This window comes from Ascaphus truei, chromosome 19 (genome assembly GCF_040206685.1).
Source record: "Ascaphus truei isolate aAscTru1 chromosome 19, aAscTru1.hap1, whole genome shotgun sequence".
Taxonomy (NCBI): Eukaryota; Metazoa; Chordata; class Amphibia; order Anura; family Ascaphidae; genus Ascaphus; species Ascaphus truei.
Window position 1 is genome coordinate 8,089,488 of NC_134501.1, and position 27,992 is coordinate 8,117,479.

The 27,992-nt window shown below is 47.5% G+C and overlaps 1 protein-coding gene and 1 long non-coding RNA gene across 4 annotated transcripts; one reads left to right on the forward strand and one right to left on the reverse strand.

The window, feature by feature from the left end:
- The first annotated feature begins 1,127 nt into the window (after nt 1-1,127).
- LOC142469795 (meckelin-like) lies at nt 1,128-27,559 on the forward strand. Of its 3 annotated transcripts, none has more exons than XR_012789086.1 (29): nt 1,128-1,961; nt 3,009-3,085; nt 3,910-3,991; nt 4,561-4,636; nt 6,633-6,693; nt 6,821-6,853; nt 7,734-7,796; nt 8,673-8,773; nt 9,634-9,730; nt 10,612-10,689; nt 11,656-11,721; nt 12,227-12,368; nt 13,796-13,913; nt 14,820-14,913; nt 15,737-15,793; nt 15,987-16,085; nt 16,898-16,996; nt 17,295-17,390; nt 17,506-17,608; nt 18,046-18,164; nt 19,043-19,183; nt 21,334-21,414; nt 21,736-21,852; nt 22,280-22,396; nt 22,686-22,790; nt 23,322-23,424; nt 24,185-24,327; nt 26,719-27,141; nt 27,193-27,559. XR_012789086.1 is itself a non-coding variant. In XM_075576445.1 (28 exons), the coding sequence occupies exons 1-28, from the start codon at nt 1,784-1,786 to the stop codon at nt 26,797-26,799; spliced, it is 2,727 nt and encodes a 908-aa protein (XP_075432560.1). In that variant the 5' UTR covers nt 1,128-1,783; the 3' UTR covers nt 26,800-27,559. The 3 variants fall into 3 exon arrangements, 1 of the variants encoding a protein (XP_075432560.1); XR_012789087.1 differs by having other exon boundaries at nt 26,719-27,124; nt 27,176-27,559; XM_075576445.1 differs by having other exon boundaries at nt 26,719-27,559.
- Nucleotides 14,453-26,408, reverse strand: LOC142469797 (uncharacterized). The gene is made up of 3 exons (XR_012789088.1): nt 26,224-26,408; nt 17,326-17,564; nt 14,453-15,774 (listed from the first exon to the last, which is right to left on the reverse strand). It is a non-coding gene; the product is annotated as an uncharacterized LOC142469797 (long non-coding RNA).
- Nucleotides 27,560-27,992: the final 433 nt, after the last annotated feature.

Consider the following 27,992-nt stretch of genomic DNA (forward strand, 5'->3'; position numbering starts at 1 on the left):
ACCTTCGAGGATTGGAGTTGCCCCCCCCCCCCCTTGCCCTGTCTGCTAAAGATGGTTCTCTTGGATTTGCCGTCTGTGTTAAGTTCATGGAAACTTTTTGTAAATTAGCAAGTACCGGTACTCATTTTCTGAGTCACAAATACTCGCCATGTCCTCTTGCAAAGCAATACAATGTAGGACCCTCCGGAGTCTGGGAGGGGAGGGGTTAAATCGCTGGGAGGGGGGGGGGGGGGGTTGTTTAATAATGAGCGTTTATGGCACACTGTGCAATGCCAAATAAAAAATATCAAGGTTTTGCTGCTGGAGGAATCGCTAGGTAAAATAATTCAGATTGCCCCAAAAACCTGAACACGCAGAAGACACAAAGGCAAATAAGAAGGTTACTTCTCCAGCTCCATCCTCGTGGTACATCTTGGCGTGGTTGTACAGTGGCTCAGTGGTAATGCTGCTGCCGGGGGACCTTGTGCAAGTCTCTTAATTTCCCTGAGCCTCGGGGCCCCAAATTATATTATAATCTGCCTATAAAATTACATTTAAGCAATGCATACATAGTCGGGGCTATACTGTATAAGAAACCAGAAGTATAAACAATTACCATTTATAATATTTTAATATTATATAATAAATATGATTACTTACAGTATTATTATTTTTTTTAATGGGACGACTACAGTTTTTTTAAATGTTGTATAACTACATCAGACCTCGGCTCTCGCTGAATCTCTGTGAGTCACGCTGATTATTGTAGTATATAGGATATATAGAATACAGGCATATCCCGCATTAACGTACGCAATGGGACCGGAGCATGTATGTAAAGCGAAAATGTACTTAAAGTGAAGCACTACCTTTTCCCCACTTATCGATGCATGTTCTGTACTGCAATCGTTATATACGTGCATAACTGATGTAATTAACGCATGTGTAACAGGCTCTATAGTTTCCCCGCTTGCGCACAGCTTCGGTACAGGTAGGGAGCCGGTATTGCTGTTCAGGACGTGCTGACAGGCGCATGCGCGAGCTGCCGTTTGCCTATTGGGCGATATGTCCTTACTCGCGAGTGTACTTAAAGTGAGTGTCCTTAAACCGGTTTGTGTGTGTGTGTGTGTGTGTGTGTGTGTATAGGAGTGTCGTTTCTCTGCTGTTTAGCATGAGAAACCCAAACTACTTCTATCAATGATAAGCATGGAGACCCCCCGATGCACATCTGCACTTTTCCATTCTAAAGCTATTTCTTAGGGGGGTCCAGAAGACCATAATCTGCCTGACTGCAGTGCTCGGAATGCAATACGTGAGATTGTGGGTTGTTTATTAGGAATAGTATACTGATAATGGAACGTGCAAATCCGTGTGAGCCTGCGGAAGCCCATAACGTGTGTGTGCTATAAATCAGGGGGGCGCAACTCCAGTCCTCAAGCCCCCCAACAGGTCAGGTTTTTCAAGATATCCCTGTTTCAGCTCAGGTTCAACACAGGTGGGCTCAAGCATTCCTTGCTTCAGCGCAGGTGACTCCTGTGCTGAAGCGGGGATATCCTGAAAACCTGACCTGTTCAGGGTTAGCTTGAGAACTGAAATTGTGTTTAGTCACATGATCAGGAAGGAGTAGTTGGGCGTTGCCTATTTTACCGTTCCTTTCAGTTAGCTCAGGTTGGCCAATAAGGCCATTGTTTCTGCTGTAACACGAGACGCCCGTGCTGGTAACCATAGACACCGCTGCTATACGCACACTGGCCGTTTGGGCTGAAAGAGAATTGGGTGAAAACCAGCCGTTTTCTCTACAACCATGCTACCTTACGGACTTTTGCGTTTGTCCGTCCTGTTGGTTTTCCCGACGCACTGTGCCTCTCAGGCCACGTCAATCCCCTTTGTACAGCCGGCCAGCTGTACGCCCGACCAGTTCTACAATATCGTCACCCTCTCCTGTAACGCCTGCGGATCGGGGCGAGTGAGGAGCTCTGACGGTGAGTTTCTAAGGGAGCCGCGTCAAAGTGGATCTGCTGCAAAAAGTGACGCACTGTGAGTGCTTGTCTGCATGCCATTACCCAGAATCCTTGGCTGCAGTGCTAGCACGGTTTGCTGGGCAGTTGTGGGCATAAGACAGGTTTGGGGGCCTGTCTGGCATGGGTGAATTTTCTGGTATGGGTTCTTCCTCATGACTGTCCTGCCTTGCTGACTCTTGCAAAACCCAAACGCTGGTTCCTAAAGGCAGATCCATGCTATAAAAAATATATAGATGGGTTGAAGGAGTAGAATAGGGGTACAGGCACTATCTTTGAAGTGGGAGATCACAGTGTCTGTTACTTGTGGTCGTGGGCAAGTCACTTAATCTCCCTGTGCCTCAGGCACCAAACATTAGATTGTAAGCTCTTTGGTGGAGAAGTTAGAAGTACAGTGCTGACTAAACTGTCAGGGCTGTATAAGAAAAGTAAAATAACATTATACATGATTAGAACTGTATGCGATAGAAAGGTATACAGTATATACTCCTCCTGTGATGCCCAATGAGGCAGTTTGGAAATGTGATAACACTGGGCTTTATTTGCCATTCTCCCAGCTGAAAAACTGGAGCAAAATTTGCACCAGATTTGTTAAGAGAAACCCTCTGCTTTCTTTTTTTTTTTCTTTTGATAAATCTGGTATAAAACAAAATAAGACAGCGGGAATAAACTGGAGGGACCTAAAAAACAAACACGTTTTATTAGCGGGTACTAAATCTCTCAAATTATAATATGATACTAATGGGCGGAGAGGCCTGGGAATATATAGCACCTGTCACTATTTATCAGAATATATACACACACACACGCACGCGCACACACACACACACATACACACACCTACCCCCCCCCCCTGGTTAAGGGTGCTTAATTGGTACCATAACCACATCTGCTCTGATTCCTTTGCTGCCATGCTGCAGCGAGGAAAGTGCGATAGAACCCTGCGATGCGAGGTCTTAGCACTGTTTAGTATATCTTGGCTTATCTGACCCTGTCTGTGTTTGCTTCCAGGACTAAAATGTACTTGTAGCAGTGGCTTTGCAGTGAGTGACTTGGGATCGCCGCTAGTACAGTGCACCCGGTGTGCCGTGAGTATTATGTGCGGGACACGTGGGCTGGGGAACCGCTGGCGCGAATGGCCTTCTGCGGTGTCTCATTGCGCGCGTCTCTGTTCCCTGCCAGGCAAGGAGGTTTTACGTTAACAAACATAGAACAGATGCTCATTACCCATCTGCAAAAACACACACGTGTGCAGAATTTTCTGCGATTGGTGCAATATTCCTCTGCACTTCTGTAACCCGAGGCTGTGCCGGAAAGCTGTGTAATGCGGCAGGTATAGGTGTATAAGGGTTTCATGTTAAAATGGATAAGAAGCAAAAGGTGACACGGTGTGCTCATTTGCATGTCATTACCCAGAATCCCTTGCTGCAGTGGAAGCGCTGTATGCTAGGAGATAGTGGGGAAGGGCAGGGTTGCAGACCTGGCTGAGACGTGTGGCTGTGCTCACACGCGGGGTTTGTATTTGCTGTACAATATTTTTTTTAGTAATTGCGTTTGCAGAAGGTCTGCGTGTACCACGGAATAACGTAACGCACATTCGGGGTACAATGAGTGCGCCCCATGCGGTGCGCGAGGGGCCGGCAGGGATTGCAGGCACTCTTACACTGGAGCAGTTAACCCCTCTGCTTCCAGATCCTAGCAGTGTGTTGCAGTCTCCTCCGGCAGTGAAGGGGTTACAGTTACCCAGTATAACACTGCGCACACTCTCGGATCTCCGTGGATTCTCGCTGTCCTCCGTCTCCTCCATCTAACAATAAGCGGCACGTTTCCGTGACGCTGGGTTTCTGCGGCGCCCCAGGCGCGGAGTTCCCGCGATGTTTAGGGACGTGTCGCCTCTCCTCCGTTCTTGCAGAATACGGTGGTGTCTTTGGATCAGAGGACGTGCCTGGCATGTGCCAGCAAAAACTGCACCTGTGGACCGGGTCAAGTGCGCGGTAAGAAATGGCTGCACTGAATGTATACCTTTATTTATAAGGCGCTATCCATGTACCCGGCGCTTCGCAGCAGTAACACACGGGACATTATATAATACGCAACGCGAATAAGCGCTTCATATATGCAAGTAACAGTAGGAAAAGGAGTCCCTGCCCCGAAGAGCTTACAATCTAAGTGGCAAGTAGGGAGAATTTACAGAGATAGGTGGCAAACTCCAATCCTCAAGGGCCACCAACAGGTCAGGTTTTAAGGATATCCCTGCTTCAGCACACATGGCTCAATCAGTGGCTCTGTCTGACAATAACAGTGCGTCTCCCGCGCTACAAAGTCACATAATCCTTGAGTAGAAATATGTTCCCTTTATCTCTGTGTCATGTTACCATGTAATAGGAGGAACATACCTGATGGGTCCTACGTCACCGCTGTCCGTATACAGTGCACAGTATATAATATATCTTAAGTACATTGTCATTGTAATTCAGTATCCCCATCACAAGTCCTGATTGGACAGACACTGGCGGGAATATGTGGGACTTGTTGAGTTATTTTCATTCTGAATATTTTACAGATGAAAACATTTCTGCCAAGACAGCCGCGTGTGTATCCTGCAATGGATCAACCGTGCCGAACGCCATCGGAGACCAGTAAGTGAGCGGCCTGTGATCCTGTGATCCTGAGATCCTGTGATCCTGAGAGAACAGCCACACCCGCTAGAACCTCCTCTAGAGCAGGGTGCGCAAGATTATATTTTTAGCCGCGACCCCTACATTTAAATGTCCTCAGTGCGAGCCCCCACCCCCACAAACAGTAAAGATTAACTCTGCGGGGGTCCCTGCTTCTGGATGGGACCCCTGCCAGGTTAATCTCCTGACCGAAGCTACAGAAACGCACTTTCACTAAAACAGCAGCCCGTCTCTCGCCCCGTGTCTCTCGCCCCGTCTCTCGCCCCCCATGTCTCTCGCCCCCGCGCCTCTCGCCCCCGCGCCTCCCTCCCATGCGCCTCCCTCCCCTGCGCCTCCCTCCCCCGCGCCTCCCTCCCCCGCGCCTCTCGCCCCCGCGCCTCCCTCCCCCGCGCCTCCCTCCCCCGCGCCTCTCGCCCCCGCGCCTCCCTCCCCCGCGCCTCTCGCCCCCACGCCTCCCTCCCCCGCGCCTCCCTCCCCCGTGCCTCCCTCCCCATGTCTCCAGCTCCGTTCAGTCAACCTGGATGATGTTGCAGATGCTCAAATATGGATATGCCCATATAGGGACATGACGTCCACGTCATCCAGGTTGACTGAACAGAGCTGGAGGGACTGCTACTGCTTGGGGACGGGGGGGGGAGACACAGGGGGGGGGAGACACGGGGGGGGAGACACGGGGGGGGAGGCACGGGGGGGAGACAGGCGGGGAGAGGGAGACAGGCGGGGAGAGGGAGACAGGCGGGGAGAGGGAGACAGGCGGGGAGAGGGAGACAGGCGGGGAGAGGGAGACAGGCGGGGAGAGGGAGACAGGTGGAGCGGGAGACGCGGGGAGAGGGACGTGCTGAGAGAGACGCGCTGAGAGAGACGCGGGGAGAGGGAGACAGGCGGAGAGGGAGACAGGCGGAGAGGGACACGCTGAGAGAGACGCGGGGAGAGGGAGACAGGCGGAGAGGGACGCGCTGAGAGAGATGGGCTGCTGCTTTAGGGAAAGTGCGTTTCTGTACCTTCAGTCAGAAGATTAACCTGGCGGGGTCACATTCAGAAGCAGGGACCCCCGCAGAGTTAATCCTCGAATGGCAACCCCCAGAAGGTTGGCAATGACCCCAAAGGGGCCGAAAGTTTAGAAACCCATGGGTTGCGCATCCCTGCTGCAGAGCCGCTCCTGTGACCAGTGGAAGGTGAATCTGAGCATCCGATGTACCCATCATCTATTACCAGCTGGCGTCGCACGGCATTCTGGGGATTGTAGTTATCTTCACCCTATTTAGAAATGCAGAACTACAAATCCCAAAATACATATGGGGAGGAATTCTAATACCCAACCGGATCAAAGTAATCCCCAAACTCTCCTCAGGATCCTCTGCAGTGTCAACCAATCTGTATTCCAATGTAAATTTATGCGCATTCCCCTGTGTGTCAATGCATTGGAGGTTATTTCTAGAACCTGGTGTGGCCGGACCAGGCCTGTGGAGAGGTTTGAGACCCCCGCAAGAAGCTCCTGTTGTTGTGTATATATGTATATATATGTTATACATACTATAAGAGATCAGAAACCTGGTAACTAGTAAATACTCCTCGCAGCATTGAAGACAGACAACCCTCCCCCAATATCTCACAACCCTCCCCCAATATCTCACAACCCTCCCCCAATATCTCACAACCCTCCCCCAATATCTCACAACTATCACCCAATATCTCACAACCCTCCCCCAATATCTCACAACCCTCCCCCAATATCTCACAACCCTCCCCCAATATCTCACAACCCTCCCCCAATATCTCACAACCCTCCCCCAATATCTCACAACTCTCCCCCAATATCTCACAACCCTCCCCCAATATCTCACAACCCTCCCCCAATATCTCACAACCCTCCCCCAATATCTCAGCCGGCTGCTGTTGCGCTGAAAAGTTACACGTTGGTACAATTACAGTGTAACACGTTGCCTGCGTTTTCCAGGTGTGTTCTGTGTCAGCAAACCTTTGTAGACAGCAGCTGTAGATGTCTGGAGGCCAACCAGGTGAGCAGAAGTTTGAAAGACTATAATGCAGGATATGCCACAGGTGATATTGACATTGATTCTGTATTTCAAATAAATCCGCCTGACACCGTCTGCCACTAATTGTATGTTCTCATCTTTTTTACAGGCGGGGGGCCTGTGTTTCCCAGTTGCAAAGGAGGTAATATTGAGCCTGGCTTTTTATTTCTCATGTTCCTCATACACATATTATACCCTGTAGTAAGGTGCGACTCCACCATCCAAATACAGGTATATGGTATATCCCGCGCGTTAAACCCCTCTTTCGATGAAAAGGAAATGCCAACCAGAAATAGCTTGGCACTAATGCCAGGGCGCAGCGCGGTGTCCAGAACAAACCCACAATGTATCATAGCACCTACTCCTTTGTTACTACATGGAGGGAAGTACCAGCATGGCCGCCCACCCTTCATATCTCACAATGTATCATAGCACCTACTCCTTTGTTACTACATGGAGGGAAGTACCGGCACGGCCGCCCACCCTTCTTATCTCACAATGTATCATAGCACCTACTCCTTTGTTACTACATGGAGGGAAGTACCAGCACGGCCGCCCACCCTTCATATCTCACAATGTATCATAGCACCTACTCCTTTGTTACTACATGGAGGGAAGTACCGGCATGGCCGCCCACCCTTCATATCTCACAATGTATCATAGCACCTACTCCTTTGTTACTACATGGAGGGAAGTACCAGCACGGCCGCCCACCCTTCATATCTCACAATGGGAGATTGTTTCTTCCATGTGTAATATATTTACCAAATTAGTCATCCGTGAGCATTTGGGGATTAATTCGGGACGTTGGTTAGACACTCCACGGGTGTCTGTGAGGCCGCAGATTCGGGAGATAAGGGAGGTTGGCTTTCGGTGAATGGATGAATGAGTTGGCTAACGTGGACCCGCTTCCAATGGGGGTAATAGCTGACTTACCTGTCTCCACAAAATAGGCGTAAAGTGTCCCATATACAGCCTGTGTGTGTTAGCTGCTGATAACCTGCAGCTTTGTTATCCCGCAGGAGTTTTCCTCGCTGTCTCTCTGGGAGACCTTGTTCCTAGAGTCCAGCTTTTTAGCTTGTAAGGTGAGTCCTTCACAACACCACGCAAGGGCAACCACTAGAAGTGCTAAAGCAGAGGTGGCCACCAACAGGTCAGGTTTGCAGGATATCCCTGCTTCAGCACAGGTGGCTCAATCAGTGTTCGACTGAGCCACTGGTTGAGCCATCTGTGCTGAAGCAGGGATATCTTGCAAACCTGACCTGTTGGCGGCCCTTGAGGACTTGAGTTGGCCACCTCTGCACTAAAGAAAACAATGCATCGTTTCCATGCAAAGAGCAGAATTGTTGGATAATTTCCCTAATTACCATTAACCTGATGGTAACCCTGAATATTAACCTGACGATAACCTTGAGTATTAACCTGATAGTAACCCCTTAGTATTAACCTGATAGTAACCCCTGAGTATTAACCTGATAGTAACCCCTGAATATTAACCTGATAGTAACCCCTGAGTATTACCCTGATAGTAACCCCTGAGTATTAACCTGATAGTAACCCCTGAATATTAACCTGATGGTAACCCCTGAGTATTAACCTGATAGTAACCCCTGAGTATTAACCTGATAGTAACCCCTGAGTATTAACCTGATAGTAACCCCTGAGTATTAACCTGATAGTAACCCCTGAGTATTAACCTGATAGTAACCCCTGAGTGTCTGTATCATAGCACGCTTAAAAACTTGGCATACATCCCTTTGGCCTGCGTTTACCTCTGGTGAAGACTTCAGAATTCAAGGACAAGTTACACACGCAGTTGTGTGATCCCCTTAAACCTTGGGTGACCCACAGTGCTACAATTCCCATGCTATGCTTTGTTCTTGCTCCGTGACCGGATTTCCTATCTGCCCCTGACATTCTCCCCTATAACCTGTGTTCCGCCCCTCTCTTTCTGCCCTCAGTCTTACAGCAACGTGACCGCCTGCCAGCTCCTCACAAACATGGTTATTCTGAATGCCTTCTCCTGGAACAGTCAGGCCTACGCCTTATACAGCCGCTCCCTGTGAGTTTCCCAGAACCCCCCAGTCCACTGATAAAACAGCTCATTGTACAAGTAACTAGTACTCCTGCTGACACTGCACGCAGCGCTGAACAAAACAGGAGCGTATTCCCACAGGGATAAGAGTTCTCAGAGACAGACAGAACATGGGGGGAGGAGAGAGAGACAGCCAGCTGGGGGGCAGGGAGACGGCAAGCAGCAAATAGAGAATTTACCACATCTAATCAGATTATATTCATTTGGATAAAAATCAAACTAATCAGAGATTGAGCCACCCGTGCTGAAGCTGGGAAATCCTGAAAACCTGACCTGTTGAGGGGGCTTGAGGACTGGAGTTGAGCACCCCTGACTTCATAAATAAAGCTACAAGGCTCAGATCTGCAAAAGGGTGCTAAGCTTTAGTACACCTGTACACGCATGGGAGTAAAGGCATGCTGAAGCGTAGCACTCCTTAGTGGATCTGGGCCAAAGTGCATTTAGTACAGAGCAGGTGATAGCAATAAATGTGTAAGTGCATCATCAGATGCGGAGAGGGCGAGTTAATATTGTTAGCAGGCAGACCTACCCTTTGAGTGATGGGTTGAGAGCAAATGCATCACATATAATGATTGACTGTAAATGCCATATGTATTGGGTGCAGAAATGAAAAGTTTTCTCATGTGAAAAGTCAGCAGAGACCAAGGTAGACGAGAGGAGACGGGCCAGTCTCCGTAATCAGCTTTACGACTGACATTTTACCTTTCTCAAGCTTTTCAAGTTTGTTCTGCAACTTCTTGTATGCCTCTCTGGCAGTGCAGGGGTTAAGACACCGTACCCTCCCGACACATCTCACTGACCAGTGGGACTTGATTTTCCATTTGCAGAAATCCATACCTTCCCCAGCTGTTCTATACCAGCGGCGACTCCACTCAGCTGGGCAGCACAGCCCCCACCGGCCTCTCCTTCCTGAAGAACGCTCAGGTAAGTCTTTGGGAAGGTGAGCAGGTGAGGGAGATCTCCTCCTGCGGGGTGTACAGACCGAGAGTGTCACGCAGAGACCCCTTCAATCTCTGCGCCCCCGTGAGGTGGAACAGACAGACCCCCTGAGGTCTGGGAGTGCTGTGAAGAAGTAGGTGTCTTCCCCGTCCGTGCTGGAGAAGATCTTCGTCCCGCTTATATGAATGGAGTAGAACTCTTCTACGGCAGTGGGAAGACGTCTCCACCGCATATTAAACAGGGGCCATAGATGTCTACTTTCTTGTGTCTTTATTTGTGGACACATGGAAGCCGGTTAAAACCCCCTTTCCATTGCCAGAGGGATCTGCAGCACATTGCTCTGCAATATATCGGTGACACTTTTCATTCAGAATGCATCACATAACCTTCTAAGGTTTTATATTCCACCGTTGAGTTCCTTTGCAGCTCTTTGCATAGGAGACCATTATAGGGCACCATGTTAAAATGGATTAGAAGCAAAAAAGTGACACTCTAAGTACCCGGAAGCCCTGGCATTACCCAGAATCCCTGGCATTAACCAGAATCCCTGGCATTAACCAGAATCCCTGGCATTACCCAGAATCCCTGGCATTTCCCAGAATCCCTGGCTGCAGTGGAAGCATTGTATGCTCAGAGATAATGGGGAGGTAGGACATGTGAATGTGCTCACCAGTGGTATTTTTATTTGCTATACGGTAGAAGGTTTTAGTCCCTTTTTTACTCACTATAACTTGCTTTGTGTATGTAGGAGACCATTCACATGTGATAGAGATAAGAATGCTGCAGGGAGGCATGGGCATACAAGTCTTCAGTATTTGCTTAGCATCTACTGTATATTTTCTTCCTCCTCATCCTCCTCCTTACAGGTGCAATTTAATCTTGTGAAGTATGATGCCCGTGGGAACTTCTTGGGCTGGGAAACCCTGAGTGGAGGGACCTTACAGGTGAGCTCCCGAGTCGGGAATTTTTATTGATTTCTACCCTGTGCAAACACAGAGGTCCGGCACGGAGTCAAATGTCAAACTGGACTCAGTGGGGACATTAAAAATAGAGAATCTGACTCCAGTTTGCAGAAACCTACTCCTCCTCCGCTCAGGGCCATGTTTACTAAGTGATGCCAAGTCACCCGACGGTCGATGTAGTTAAATTACCCATACACTGGGAACTGGTACTCAAAGCAGCAATACTACGTTCCCCCCTTTCATTTCTTCTTATTTGTATATGTAAAGCATGTGACAATATATCATTCTACATTCTTACCTACTGTAAACTGGCAATAGTTTGGTGCTCCTGTTATAAACCTGTCAAAATCCTCATTGTGTGCCTAACGAAATGGCCGCCTTCTGACTGTGCTGCAGCTGATCTGTAACAGTATATTACTAAGAAACACATTATTGTTACAGCTTCCAGAGTAATAGCCAGTCTGCTGTCTGGAAAACAGCAACAGTTGTGTTTGTGATACTTTGTTGCCAAAGGTGTATGTTAGAGCCTGTTTCAAAAGAGGAGGTGGATGTGAACTTTCTAAATGGTTGCTGTAGCGAACAGAGGATGATCAGTACATTTTTTAAAAAAAGCATTAAAAATGGCATTAGGAGTTTTTAAAAAATGCAGACGGCATTATCTAATACTACAGAACTGATTTATTAAAAAGAAAAAAATATATATAGGATTTTCATGTTTTGCTGCTTTAAAGATCCAGAAAAGTTTATCGCTAATAAGTTGCTGTTTATGGCAGCGATATTTAGCACCAGAAATCCTCGCGTATTCTGCGTGCCAACAGCAAGGAATGATAATGATGTTGGTTGTGACACTTGGTTGTATAGTAATAAAGTACAGTCCGGAAACGCTGTGTTTCTGCTTCTCAGCTGCTAATCCTCCCTCTCCCCGGCTCTTTTCCTTGTGTCCGGTAGCTGTGCCCGAATACTCAGAGCGTTTGGGATGCTGCGTTTCGATTTGGGACATCCTACAGTTTGTCTGTAAGTACGCACCCTTCCTACTCCTGCATTATTACAGGTCCTGGGCATCTCCCGTATTCCACCTATCCTTATCCTTCCAACCACTTCAAATTGTCTACCATGAAATCAGGAATTGGCATTGCCTTACTGTGGCCTCATACCCCCACCCGGGGGGGGGGGGCACACACCATGATACCTCTTCAACAGACAGTGCACATTTTTCTGCGTCGACTTGCTCTTTTTTTGCCGCTTTCCCTTCCTCCTTCCACTGACGATACTAAAGTTTTCCTAATATTTGTAACTAACGGTGGACACCAGACACCCCAAGTCATTAATAATAAGCATTTCAGTCTGAATTTGTGTCCTACGTGAAAATACTGATGAGAAAAATGACCCAGACCCTTAATGCGGAACCCCTTGTACCGGTCACCCCTTGATTTGTATGGGACACAATGCTGCGTCTATTAAGGCGTCACTTACCTCCCTACAACACTGTGCGACCGTCTTGTGCTTCTCGTGTTCCCAGTGTACGTTGCCGATATCGGACCTCCTGCAGCGGGTGCCAGAACCGGTGTTTTACGAGCTCTTCCTTGCATACACCGGTAGTAATGGGCTCAGCATGCTCTGGCCAGTCCCGGTCTGGAACGCGGACCTCAAAGCCAGCCCGAGTAAGTTGTGTATTTCCGTGTCTCTTTGCTCAGCTCTCGTTATACATTATTTGCACAAACCCCATTATTTACCAATTGTCTTGTATAAACTGAATGTTTACTCCAAGAAGGACCTTTCTTTGTACAAGTCTAAGCAGCTATACCTCTTCCTCCTATATAGTATACATATAGTACTATATGTAGGGGTATGATACCTTTTATTGGACCAATAAGTAGTTGATATGTTACAAGTTTTCCAACCTCTCGGGGTCCTTCATCAGGTCCCACCCTGAGAGGTGGGAAATCTTGTAACATATCAACAACTTGTTGGTCCAATAAAAGGTATCACACCCCCACTGCCTCTCCCTGCTTTGTTACTACATGGTAGAGAGGACCCACACAGCGACCCACTCTTCTTCACCCCCTATAGAGGCGTCGTAATGCAATTCATTAAAGGCAGATAATATTTTACGCATAAAACACTTGTATTTCTGGAATGACTCATTTATACATAAAATAGAAGTGGTGATGAATTCCCTACAACACAATAATCTTGTAGCGACCAGTCACTGATTTGCAAGTTGCTGTAATTAGCTCACACACACACAGCCACAAGACGTGATACATGGGCAGAGTGCCCGATACATGGGCAGAGTGCCCGATACATGGGCAGAGTGCCCGATACATGGGCAGAGTGCCCGATACATGGGCAGAGTGCCCGATACATGGGCAGAGTGCCCGATACATGGGCAGAGTGCCCGATACATGGGCAGAGTGCCCGATACATGGTCAGAGTGCCCGATACATGGTCAGAGTGCCCGATACATGGGTACAGTTGGAGGATTTCCCCCCTAATAATCGGAATGGGACTAACTCCCCGTCGCCATTTAGCCACAGGGGGACCCTCCGCCGCGGCCGCTTTGACGAGAAAGTTAGTTTTAGGGTCGGGTGTTGGTTTTAATGGTTAAATGAGTAGGGGCTTAAGTTAAAAGGTTTTAGGATAAGGGTTTTAGGGTAGGGGGTAGCATTAGTATTGGGGGTTAACATTTTGGGATTTTAGGGATTTTAGGGTAAGTGGTAAGGTGACTTATCTTAGCGGCAAAGCAGCCGGCGGCTGAGAGCCCCGGCAAAACGCTGGCAGTCATTTGGTCGCGGCGAAAGAGCCACTAACAAATGTCCCAGACGCCTAATAATAGCCCATAAGTGTCACTGTCCAAAGGACTTATATATGTGTGATTTTTATGGTGCTGGAATAATGCTGACGGCAGTGTACCAACATCAATAGGAGACCAATCATCCAAAGATTATTACTTCTTTATAGCACACCAACCTATACCACAGCGCAGTACAATTACAGCATTAACATACCCTGATGCTATAGGTGTGAGCTGTGTTGCTGGCCCCTTTGGCAGTGCTGTGGTTAATGTCTAACATCTGTGGCTCACCAGATGCCCTCGGCGCCAGAGCTCTGAGAAGGTTCTTTCTTGTTGATAGCCTCTCGGGCCGACAGAGGAACCTCTCCAGCCAACCAATCTACGTCACGGTTGCAACTGGACTTACTCTAAGGTGAGCTGCATAGAGAGGGTTGGGGTTCCTTACAATGCATCTGATCTCAGACGCGCTATTAGAGGGTTGGGGTTCCTTACAATGCATCTGATCTCAGACGCGCTATTAGAGAGGGTTGGGGGTTCCTTACAATGCATCTGATCACAGATGTGCTATTAGAGAGGGTTGGGGTTCCTTACAATGCCTCTGATCTCAAACGCGCTATTAGAGAGGGTTGGGGTTCCACAAATGTTCCCATTGGGTTCCTTAACAAAAACAAGATGGGAGACCACTGTAGTAGAGAAACGAGCCAATCAAGAGGTTTCTAAGTTCTAACCAAATGGTGACTTGACCTCTTTAATATTATTTGAACTTCCAATGACATACAGGCATACCCCGCATTAACGTACGCAATGGGACCGGAGCATGTATGTAAAGCGAAAATGTACTTAAAGTGAAGCACTCCCTTTTTCCCACGTATCGATGCATTTACTGTACTGCAATAGTCATATACGTGCTTAACTGATATAAATAACGAATTTGTCACCAGCTCTATTTTATTTATTTATTTACAAAATATTTTTACCAGGAAGTAATACATTGAGAGTTACCTCTCGTTTTCAAGTATGTCCTGGGCACAGAGTAAAACAAATAATACATGGTTACAAATACAGTTAATAATACAGTTACATAAATGAACAGGGTATACATTATATACAAGACATTGCATGCACAGTTAAAGTAATAGTCTCCCCGCTTGCGCACAGCTTCGGTGCCGGTAGGGAGCCGGTATTGCTGTTCAGGACGTGCTGACAGGCGCATGCGCGAGCTGGCGTTTGCCTATTTTGCGATATGTCCTTACTCGCGAGTGTACTTAAAGTGAGTGTCCTCTGCCTATGCGCCTCCTTTCTTTCTTGGCTCATACAGCGTGTACCTGCCGACCAGCTCCCCAGGGACACAGCCCCCCTTCCAGCTGACCGTAAAATACGAGAAGAAGCAGGTTTCCAGCGGCACAGCGCAGGTCAGCGTTCTGCACGACCGATACATACCGAATTACAGGAATCATGCACATTATGGCATTGATGCTCAACTCCAGTCCTCAAGACCCCCGGCCCCCCAACATGTAAGGCTTTAAGGATATCCCGGCTTCAGCACAGGTATCTCAATCAGTGACTGTCAAAGACACAGCCATTGATTGAGCTACCTGTGCTGAAGCAGGGACTGATTGAGCCACCTATTCTGTAGCAGAGATATCCTGAAAAGTTGACCTGTTGGGGTCTTGAAGGCTGGAGTTGAGCAGCCCTGCACTATGCACTACTGTGCATCAATGTCATTCAATGTCATTCAATGTCCTGTTCATTCTGAGCGCATTAGTTGGCTTCCTTTGTGGGCAATATATGGTGTAATAGGAGTATGAGGACAGGCACCTCTGCTCACCGTTAACATTAGGATATAAATCATGTCCTCTTTTTTGTCAAGAAAGGCGACTTTGGTGCGTGTTTTCACATTGCATTTAGAGTGTAAGCTTCTCGTGCCAGGGAGCTCCTTCCTATTGCCTCAGTTTGTCTGAGTTTGCATACTCTCTGTTATAGAATGCTTATGTGCGACTCCCTCCCACATTGTACTGCGCTGCGGAACATGTTGGTGCCATATAAGTAAAAAGACGATCATCCCAATGCCTCTCTGGGGAGAGCTGTTTTTCAGGGGACACAGAAGAAGCCGCTGTCTGTATTTGGAGAGGTGCACTTCGGGACTTCCGCATGGTTCACATCCCCGACATTTCTTTGTATTTCCAAATCTCACAGGGGAAGTAACTCGCCAACACTTCTTGCCTTTCCAATTAGGTCTCATTTGCTGTTACTTACTCGCAGAGCCAGGGCACCTACAAGAGAGATACTGATGTAAGTACTGACATACCTGGCACATCACCCATTATCCTCTGCCTTTTGTGCATGCTCTTCCATAGCCACGTCGGCATTGTATCATCTTGTACGTCCTTGCATGTGGGATGTCTGGCCATCCCTCCCCCAGCACTGCTATACTAAAGGATCGCATGGCACAGGCACTGATTGCTTTTTTTTTGCCTTGTTATAGATCGCCCTGGCTGTTCTTGGGTCCCTGGCTACTCTTTATGCCATCTTGGAGACCAGCAGCTGGCTGCGCAGGTCACGGCACCAGAATATCGATCTTATGGTAAGAACACTGCCGGCGCTGTGCTAGCTTGGGGTTCTGCAGGTGAACCCAGAGAATGGAGCCATGAGGTGGGATATAACGGCCTGTAGAGACTGTTACTAGGTTAGCACAAATAGAGGATGTGCGGTGTGCGGTCAAAGAATAAACCAAGAAGCGTACGGTAGCAGTGATACCCGTTAATAGCTCATTTATGGATAAGAGTGCAAGCTTTCAGGACCACAAAGGATCCTTCTTCAGGTAGATATTTACCTGTAACAAATCTGCCGGAAGAAGTGACCTTTGTGGTCCTGAGAGCTTGCCCTCTTTTTAACCATGAGTTGGCCATTAAAGGTATCGCCGTTACTTACTTTTCTCTTCCTATGTTGACATGATTCTGCTATCAGAATGTGTAGTCCGACGTCACAGCACAGCTACATAATATAGCTATAAATAAAATAACTTCAGGTACACTATAGCTGGATCCTGACCTGTACACCCAATGAATGGTTATATGGGAATGTAGGGGTCTATTGGAGGTTAGCAGCGGGTGTATAGCGCGGCGAGGTACAAATATACTTTTATCAGACCTGTGTGCCGTTGCCACTGCTCCTATAGTGATTTCTCAAATCTCCTGGTTTCCTTAACTCTCTTAAGTGTTAGTGTTATAAACAGATTGATAATACAGTGTAATAAACGTTGGGGCAGAGAATGCAAACCAGTGTTAAAGATTAGAGTGGACTTTATTCACACCCATTCCTATCCACTGTCCTACCCCGTCCCCCGCTGGATGTGTCTTCACGACGCCATGCTGATTTGCGTCTTTCTTTCCTCAGATAATAATTCAGTTTCTGGCCTTCGTAGCGGGAGCTCTGGCAAATACTTTCTTTCTTATCACACTGGGCACCGCAATATATTGGCTCATTGCATTTAAGGTAATAATATTCATTCTAATGATCTATTCTGGATTAAATCTGTTAAAGGGACCGCGACACTACTGTACAACCTGCCGCTGAAACCCCATGCAACTCCCAGCTAAAATTATCTGCCACAATAAAACCAACACCTTGTTGGATGGAAATGCTGCCTCCAGCGATTAAATAATGAAGCTTTCTGGTCTAGTCAGGCGCATCATTCAGTCATCAATTCTATTGAGCGCTCACTGGAACAATACCATACACCTTGCAAACACATGGGGATAATACGTAACATAATCTTGTCTTATTTTGCTAGGGACAGAACGCGGCAGTAACCGTCACCTTACCTTCTGCTGGTGGGCAAATTGAGACGGACTTTATTATCTACTTATCGATTGCTTTTGCATTGAAGGTAAAGTGGGAGCATCTGAGATTTGTGGAGAGGTTGTATGAAGATTCTGCTCAGGGTTAGTTGAGGATGCTCCATGAACAGTACAGCATGACCTCTATCTCCTTTCTTTTTGTAGTCGCTAGAGCTTCTTCACCTTCTTGTCACCCAGTTGACGGCTTCCATCTTTCTGATAGACTGGGAAAAGCCAAAGGAGAAAATAACTTCTAATGCTACACAAGGCAAGTTCACAATTCGCCTTTAACCTTGTACCAGCATAAAGGAAAATAAATAACCCCTCCATTGTCAGTAAGGTATAGTAGTCAACAAAGTTGCTCAATCGTTGCCAATTGTACAGCGATATCAATCTACAAATTTCCCTGTATTTCTAAAACTGCTTCAGTGGTTCTCAACTCCAGTTCTCAAGGCCCCCCAACTGGCCAGATTTTAAGGCTATCCCGGCTTCAATACAGATCGTTCAATCAGTGGCTTAGTCATTTTAATTGAGGCACCTGTGCTGTAGCAGAGTTATCCCTATAACCTGGCCTTTTGGGGGTTCGTGAGGACTGGATTTGGGAACCACTGGTGTAAGTGAAGGAAAGTTGGCCGTTATGGAGCAAGCAATACTGGAATGTCCCGTGCTGAGCTCTCCATTTGATCCCTAAATGTCCTTCTCCAGGAAAGCCAAATGTGAGCATCTGGAGGACCATCTTGGTGGCCAACGAGTGGAATGAGATCCAGACTCACAGGAAGCTCAGCCCTTTGTTTCAGCTCTTCATGGTGTTGCTGCTTCTAGAGGTAAAATCTGCCACAGAGAGAGAATTAAAAGTCCAGGAAAGAACGAGAAGCTAAAATGCTCTATGTGAATGTCCCACGTAAGAGGTAGATGTCGAAAACTCTACTAACCTGTATATCGCAGACAATGTTTATTAAGTCTGGGAGACCAAACTAATGTTTTGTCTTAAAAAAATTACCCTTTTGCTGCCAGAGGGACCTGGAGCACTGTGTTCCCGCTATACAATATGGGGCCTGATTTCACCTCTGTTTTTCCCCTGCTCACTCATTTTTAAACAATGTATTTTATTCCTAAAAATGGCACCCAAAACCTAACCATGGGGCTTCCCAGCACCTCTCGCTTAGTGATATTAGTAGACCTCAAAGAACATGATCTAAGAAGATGAAGATGAGACATTTGTATCTGATGTCTGCGTGGAAAACAGCTCAGTGCTGCCTGGTAGTGGGGAGAAAGTGAGACTAAACCGCAGTCCAGGTTTCCATGTGAACACTCTACTGCAGGCTTTTGGGCCTTTAAAAAAAATCTATTCTAATGAAAAACTGCTAGGAAAGAATATAAAAAAATGATGTTGGTAATCTGCTTTAAAGAACGTCACATGAGGCTCACTTTCACAATAGAGCATAATGGTGGGATCTATAGATTTAAAGAGCTATCTTTATAGGTTAGGAGGGTGACATGTATTGGTGGAAACTGTCTCGGTCCTCAGTGTGTCCCATGTGCAATTCAACTATGGGGCGGAGAGTTACAATGTGTCTATCTTCGGTCATGGATGTCATATAACTCCGGTTATATGGATGTCATATAACTCCGGTCATGGATGTCATATAACTCTTATTTTTAATATCTGGTAACAGACACAGACTGTTCTTTCTGTCTGCAGGTTGTGGGGCTCAAGAACATCACTGCAAGAGACTTAAATCTGGATTTAAACCCAGCAACTGGCACATATCTGGCCCCGTGGAGCCCCATCCTAAGATTTGGCATCTCTGCTTCCATGTGGCTGGTCGTGGGCATTGTTCAGGTGACAGAGAAGTGCATCATGGGAATTGTCCACTATCCCCTCCCCGGCTTACATTGTGGAATAGTAATTCCTAAAGAAAGGGGTAGTGTGCAATCCTTTACAAGGCTTATAGGATCAGCGGGAGACAGCGGTTCTGTCATGTGCCCATAGTACGATATACAATAACCTCCTTCCTACTGTCCCTGTTTCTTAACATATACTTTATGTGCTCTCGTCATACAATGGTAACCTTCCCTGCCGAGGGTTCCCTGGTGGCTTCTCTAAAAATCCTAGACACAATGGTGAAAGGTGCGACACGCTCTCCGCTGCATGCTGTTTCGTCCTCTCCTTGGCCCCAGGCTCCTGACACCTGCTCCTGATGGAGATGGATGGAGAAAGCTGCACAGCCCCCTAGCAGCAGTCCCTGTTCTCTTCCTACTCTGGAAAATCCCGCGCCTCCCCAAGCCGGTCAGGTCACTGTGCAAAGAGATTTAATACCGGTATACACACACATGTCCAGTATTACCTCTCATTTTGTACTTGATAGAGTGTCCAAATAAAGGACAGTCTGGTTCAATACTGGACACCGGGCGACCATATCCCTTTCCAGCTCATAGGAAGTTTACATCAGTGTCTCTTATATTGGCTACTCCGCTGGGAATGACCTTATCGGGGTGCTGGGCGATGAGATAGCAAGGGTGGAAATGATGGGCGCCATGAATTTTTGTAGTTGAAACACTCTTTATTGCCCCTTTTACTAGTTCTCTTCTCATTAATCCTCATTGTTGCGTCCCTGGGTACCCTTACCCTTGGGGAGGTGCGGGGTGCTCTTGGGGGTATTTTGGATTAATTTACCTGTCCCCATTTTGCATAACGTCCTTTATGCTCTGTCCTTCTCTGGCCGACTCAATGTAGGTAAGGGATCTAACAGTATATCCCACCTCTGTGTCTGAACTGCCACTTCTAGGCATACTAATACTGAGGCCAGTGTGGACCTACCTTTTAGAGCTGGTCCTGTTGCACCCTGTAGCTTCCTTCATGGAGACCTCCGTTGCGTGCATACCTCCTCTTCTGTGACCTACTGTGGTCACCTTAGCCATATCTCTAGGCCCTACCTGAAGGGGCACGTTCCCTAACTGGTACGTAATAAACTGGGACAGATCCTTCTTACATGCTTGGGGACATACCTCCCAACTATATACATTGAGGCTCCTCCACACTCACTCCTCCAGAAACCTCTCTTCTAGAACCTTGCAACTCCTATATATATATCTCCTGTGTCGTCCCTGTCTCCAGGCAGCAGTGGGCGGGCTTAGCCTCTGCTGTCTCACCCCCCTTGCACCATGTAATAGAAAAAGGCATTACTCTATATGCAGACCTGCACCGTTAACCCCTTAAAGACATGGTAATCCCATAGGGGAGTTACACCATGTTATTTTGCTCCCTCCCGCTGCGTTGTGACATATGTTGACGCCACATAAATGAGTCAATAATAATAATATATCTACATTATTTCTTATTCTTAAAGAGCCCTGGCAGGCACATCTGTACTTGCCCAAAGAGCTTGTAATCTAATTAATATAGTACAAGGGATACTAGTAATTGAAGTGTCGCTGTCCCGGCCCAGTTAATCCAGAAACACGACAGTTAAAGAGGTTCATCTCACAATCCAGGGGGGACCATGGGAGAAAATCAACAACAGATAATATCTAAGGGCAGATGTTTGTGAAAAGGTCAGAGGTTAAAGGTGAGTCTCGGCTCATATAAAATGCCTACTCACAGTGTATAAAAAAATAAAAGCGCGACTCCAAACCTGTGGCTAGGTCTGTGCTTTATTGCGGGACCAGTGAAGACCGGCCCGACCCAGGGGGTGTGAGCCCGACCCAGGGGGTGTGAGCCCGACCCAGGGGGTGTGAGCAGGAAGTTGCAACTTTGTTTATTTTTATTTTTGTATCACTGCACATTTTTTGCACATTGTATTTTTTGATACTGTCACACTTATTTTCACTTTGTATTATAGCACTAATTGCTGATCACTTTATTGTTGGTGACCGATCTCTGTGGAAGCGCCTTTTATAATCCCTTCTGTGTGCTATACTTAAAGAGGTTCTCCCATTTCCTGCTGTTCGGGTTGCTGTCTGCTGCTATTAATTCTGTGTTTGCTTTGGCAGGTTCTGTTCTTCATTTGTATCTACGAACGCTTTTTAGAAGACAAAGTCCGCCAGTTTGTGGATCTTTGCTCTCTGAGCAATGTGAGTGTGTCAGACAGTTTCTGCCTAGACGAAATGTGGTGTGTTTAAAAAATCTACCCCGTGTCCGTTTTCGAGCATAAATTATGTTTGAACTTCCTTAAAATTAGGTCGAGAGCAGTTTATCCTGTTGATTAACAGGTTTACGGTTTCTTGACATCCACTAGTTTTTTTTTTTTTACTACAAAAATCACTACGAAATAAAAAGTGAAAGTTAGGATCATTACTAGTGACGCAAATAATCCTTGTGTATTAAGTCTGAGGACAGTTTGGGGCTCTCCGCATTTTCCAGAACCAGCACTGACGATTTTATTACGCCTGCAGGTCTCTGTCTTCATAATGACTCACAGGTGCTACGGGTATTATATCCACGGCCGCTCTGTCCACGGTCAGGCTGATGTGAGCATGGAGACCATGCTGTCCAACCTCCGGAAAGAGGAGGTAAGTGCTCATGCGTGGTGAGAAAGACATTGGGTAGGTGTGACCAGGGGGGAGAAGCACAGCTGGAAATGGCAGACACCGTGCCTCTGAGATAGCGTGTAATCTTTCCAAAAGATCTTATTTACAACACTCTAGAGCAGGGCTGGCCAACTCCAGTCCTCAATGGCCACCAACAGACGAGGTATTAGGGATATCCCTGCTCAAGGGCAGGTCCACCAGCGCTGAAGCAGGTATATCCCCAGTATCTGGTTTGTTGGTGGACCTTGAGGATGAGTTTTCCACCCATGCTCTAGTGTGTGTTTGACACGCCATGAAGCAACCAACATATGGGTCATCAGCCCGTCCTGGTCCCTGGGTAGAACCTGGTCCCTGGGTAGAACCTGGTCCCTGGGTAGGTTTTGTGATGGTTCTATGCTCTCCTTTCCAGGAAAACCTGTGTCCGTTGAGGGGCCTGGAACCAAACTCTGAGAGCCAGACCTTCGAGGTCCTGCTGAGTGACCGTGTACGGGAGCAGTATGACAAGATCATGAATCCACTTCTGGAGGTACTTCCTCCACTCGCTGCCCACAGAGTATCTGAGAACACCAACCCCTGCATAGCGGGCTATGAATAGGAGGGACGTTTGGGCAGGTTTGTTAAATGAGGGCATTCAGTACCAGGGTTTGAAACATTCACTAATTCAGTACCACTGCCCAGTTGTCCCATGAGATCAGGTACGTGGTACAGCAGTTTAACATAATGACCTTGTGCAGTAGACAGAGTATTTGCTGTTCATGAAGCAAAGCAGCCCAATGTTTTTGAATGATGGTAACTGAACCTCACTCTGCTTTTAGGCACCCAGAGGGCAAAAAGGAAGGAGCGAGAATAGCCCCCTGATGCAGCAGAGGATCAAAACCTACTACACCATTAACCGCTTCCTCTCCTCCTTCCTGGAACATGTGAGTTTATTCCTAGGTGATACCCAGTAAGGTTTCTTCTCTCTCTGACCCCTCGCTTTCTATGGTTCAGCCCAAACTAGATCTGGATTCATTGGCCCAGATAAATCAAGCCGCGTTAAGGAAAACTGGAGCTGCAAGTGGACCAAAAATGTTCTAATTTCTGGAGATAATGCCTCCACTTTTCCTTAACACTGCTAGATGCATCTGGGTCATTGAGTCGTGCTACATGTTTCAAAATGTAAATATTAAATAGCCCCTTTATTATATTGCCTCTCTGGCAATTATGTTGCTGTTTCATTCCACACATTCTTGGCCCAACAAAGTTAAATATTGTATTAATATATGTAAATAATTTGCCAGCAATGTTTGCACCAGAGGAGCCAGCTATGCATTGGGTATGAGTACGTGTAATGTTCCTGCCGGTCCCGGTATGTGGGACCATTTGCCGTTCCGATCATGGTGTCTCCCCTCTGTGCTGACTGCCTGCTTTCCTATCTCATGGGTCCTTCTCCCTGCTGACTCCTGTTTCAGGTTTACAAAGACATGGACTATGTGGTGAAGGACAAGCTGTTCCTGGAACACATCCTGGACATGGAGTTCCAACAGCCCATTGAGAAGTCCGTTCTGTATAACGGTGAGGGTCACACTGTGGTAAACTCTCTCACAAGGGACCAGCAACGCACGACCACACACGATCTCGGAGTGTTACTGATGTACATTTTTTTTTCTTTCTTTCTTCTTTTGATGTACATGTGTTGCAGAAATTGAGTTAAAGAACATGCTGTGTTCACTGCTGCCCGCCCCTCTTCTCCACTTGCCCATTGGAATACCAATGGTAGATTGAATCTGTGTTTGTAATCCTGTTTGCCTCCCTCTCCAGTCCTGTAAGAACTCTCGAGGCATCAACTCCCATTGCAGGATGTCTATGCAATGAGCAGCTCCTATTGTAAAGCGCTGTGTACATCAGTGGCTCTATATAATTGCTGAATAGTCATGTAGATTCTGTAAATCATTGCCCCAAACCATTTAATTTTGGTACCTGAAGGATAGGGGGATCGAACCGTGATTGCCTGGTTCTCCTTGGCTGCTCCTCTTCTGTGATAATAGGGTGTGTCATGTACAATATTCTGGAGAGAGTTTCCTCTAACTACAGTTTAAAAATAAATAAAGACAAAATGTCTGTTTGACACTAGAACAGAAGATGGGCCGGTGAATGAACATTCCCAAAGCCAATGTATTTTGACATGAGCCAATCGCAATGCTCCATTCCTGAAGTTCTGAGCACAAGAGTATGGCAAGATGGCCTTCTCTCGGAGCTTTGCTGGATGGAGCATTCTGATTGGCTAATTTCACAGCCACGATTCATAGTAACCTGTTTTTCCCTCTGCTTGTAGATGATAGAGCCCGATTCAGTCGAACTCTGTTCTACAGCAATGAGCTGGTCTTGCTCTTGTTTGACACGCTGCTCTTCTGCATCATTGATTTGGGGACACAGAATTTTGTGCTGGCAACAATCATAACCTTCATTGTGCAGAAGGTGAGGTATAAGAGAAGCGTAGAGATTTAGTTATCATATAATTGTAACATTAGAGACCCCGGGAGAAGGAGCGGCTCAGTGAGTAAAGACACTGACTGGCACTGAGTGTGAAGCAGGGGAACCTGGGAGAAGGAGCGGCTCAGTGAGTAAAGACACTGACTGGCACTGAGTGTGAAGCAGGGGAGCCTGGGAGAAGGAGCGGCTCAGTGAGTAAAGACACTGACTGGCACTGAGTGTGAAACAGGGGAGCCTGGGAGAAGGAGCGGCTCAGTGAGTAAAGACACTGACTGGCACTGAGTGTGAAGCAGGGGAGCCTGGGAGAAGGAGCGGCTCAGTGAGTAAAGACACTGACTGGCACTGAGTGTGAAGCAGGGGAGCCTGGGAGAAGGAGCGGCTCAGTGAGTAAAGACACTGACTGGCACTGAGTGTGAAGCAGGGGAGCCTGGGAGAAGGAGCGGCTCAGTGAGTAAAGACACTGACTGGCACTGAGTGTGAAGCAGGGGAGCCTGGGAGAAGGAGCGGCTCAGTGAGTAAAGACACTGACTGGCACTGAGTGTGAGGCAGGGGAACCTGGGAGAAGGAGCGGCTCAGTGAGTAAAGACACTGACTGGCACTGAGTGTGAAGCAGGGGAACCTGGGAGAAGGAGCGGCTCAGTGAGTAAAGACACTGACTGGCACTGAGTGTGAGGCAGGGGAACCTGGGAGAAGGAGCGGCTCAGTGAGTAAAGACACTGACTGGCACTGAGTGTGAAGCAGGGGAGCCTGGGAGAAGGAGCGGCTCAGTGAGTAAAGACACTGACTGGCACTGAGTGTGAAGCAGGGGAGCCTGGGAGAAGGAGCGGCTCAGGGAGTAAAGACACTGACTGGCACTGAGTGTGAAGCAGGGGAGCCTGGGAGAAGGAGCGGCTCAGTGAGTAAAGACACTGACTGGCACTGAGTGTGAAGCAGGGGAGCCTGGGAGAAGGAGCGGCTCAGTGAGTAAAGACACTGACTGGCACTGAGTGTGAAGCAGGGGAGCCTGGGAGAAGGAGCGGCTCAGGGAGTAAAGACACTGACTAGCACTGAGTGTGACGCAGGGGAGCCTGGGAGAAGGAGCGGCTCAGTGAGTAAAGACACTGACTGGCACCTGGTTCAATTCCCGTTGTCGGCTCCTTATGACCTTGGACCTCTGGAGAGATGGGGACCCCACTTCCCTCAGCGACGCTACTCAGACTAGATCAGGCACAAATGCAATGTTGGGACGTATATACAACGCAATGTAAGTGAAATCCCACGTAGCCACACTCTATAACACAGTGGTATCCGGCCCCTCTATAACACAGTGGTATCCGGCCCCTCTATAACACAGTGGTATCCGGCCCCTCTATAACACAGTGGTATCCGGACCCTCTATAACACAGTGGTATCCGGCCCCTCTATAACACAGTGGTATCCGGCCCCTCTATAACACAGTGGTATCCGGCCCCTCTATAACACAGTGGTATCCGGCCCCTCTATAACACAGTGGTATCCGGCCCCTCTATAACACAGTGGTATCCGGCCCCTCTATAACACAGTGGTATCCGGACCCTCTATAACACAGTGGTATCCGGTCCCTCTATAACACAGTGGTATCCGGCCCCTCTATAACACAGTGGTATCCGGCCCCTCTATAACACAGTGGTATCCGGCCCCTCTATAACACAGTGGTATCCGGCCCCTCTATAACACAGTGGTATCCGGCCCCTCTATAACACAGTGGTATCCGGCCCCTCTATAACACAGTGGTATCCGGGCCCTCTATAACACAGTGGTATCCGGACCCTCTATAACACAGTGGTATCCGGACCCTCTATAACCTCTTCCCTGAGGAACACTTTGCAAGAAGAAACCGGAACAAATCAATGCATGACTCACTGTTGGTGTGTGGGATCCTGGTGCTGTCGGCGTGCTCCTACCAAGGTGCTGGCAAAGAACAACTGGAGAGAAGACGGCGGTGCAGCTGCCTGCTCTGTGATAAAGTGCGATCCCTCGCACGAAACATGTCAGAGTGAACGTTTTTTGCTGTTTAAATGTGCCAATAAAGTTTGCTGATCCAGAGGATTCCCGGGCTGTTTCACTGACGTAGGCAGCTGCACCGCCTTCTTCGCTCCAATTGTCCTTATGACCTTGGGCAAGTCACTTTATCTCCCTGTGTCTCAGGCATCAAAAACATAGATAGTAAGCTCTACAGGGCAGGGACTGTGTCTGCAAAATGTCTCTGTAAAGCGCTACGTAAAACTAGCAGCGCTATACAAGAACAAACAATTATTATTTACATACAGATGATGTGAGGGTGACACACGGTACAAGGCCTGGGTTAAATGCAGTCATTCAAGCTTTCTTCCTTATCGTTTCTACGTTACTCTGTAGTTCGTGAAAGTGGTACGTGGCCAGATTGGAAGGAAGAACCTGTCCAAGCAGACAATGGTGGAAGAGAAATTTCTCATCTGAAGAGAGATAATTGGCAGAAGCCTCCCAGACACCAGCCTCCCGGATCCAGGAAATCATGCCCAACTGGGCATCGGAGCCAAGAGCCATGCGGGTGCCGTGCGGGGAGACCTGTCTAAGGGCGTGTGCCTTAAAATAGCATTTCATGCGCGTGTTGGGTTAATGTGTTAACTTGGCAACACACTAAATCAACATGGGACACTGACAGGGTTTTGTTGGTTTACTTCTCAGCAGACTGAATGTCCACACGTCAGTAGTGAGGGATGGCAGAATATGACATGTTATGTTCACAAGCTGCTCACACCCACAAGCTGCTCACACCCACAAGGTGCTCACACCCACAAGGTGCTCACACCCACAAGGTGCTCACACCCACAAGCTGCTCACACCCACAAGCTGCTCACACCCACCACGAGTAGTTTCTACAAAGCACTTTATCCAGTTACATTTCTCACCAGAGAGCGGTGAATCCGGGGTCTTTGTACCCGAGGCCTCAAAATCTCCTGAATTCGATTACTTTGCAAACACCGTTATTAAAAACAGCATGAAATGACCGCCTGCTTGTGGCTGCACGCGATATTTTACTGACAGATTAGACCCTGGAGTAGCTCCCTCTACCTCCCCTGTTGATGCATATGCTAAAGTGTTGCACTAAATCCAGTTTTTGTCGCCTATTTTTTTTAATCTGTCCTTTTAATTTGCATATTAATTTTTTGATGAGCAACAAGTGTGTGAAAATAAAAAATGATTTTGTACTAACAAACGCGCCTGTCTTGATTCAGGGTGTATGATGCATCTAATTCTGTATATTGTTATTTATATGGCACTAACAATGTACTCAGCGCTTTACAAAAGATACAGTACACGGAATTATAACACCATAAGTGCAACCAAGAAAGTGAGACAATAGGGAAGGAAATCCCTGCCCCGGAGAGCTTACAATCTAAGTGGTATGATGGGAGAGTTACAGAGACAGGTGAGGGAATAAGTGCAGTAGATGGCAGGGCTTGGTCACAGTGGTTGGTAGGAGTGACTGTGTAGGACAGTAGCAAGGAGTCTGGGATATTGAAATGCTTCATATAACAGGTGAGTTTTAAGGTTTGACTTAAGGTGGGGAGAGAAGGTGCTCAGTGTACTGTATACCGAGCCCTGCAAGGGCTGAAACATTATCATACTACAATAAACTGAAGCGATGG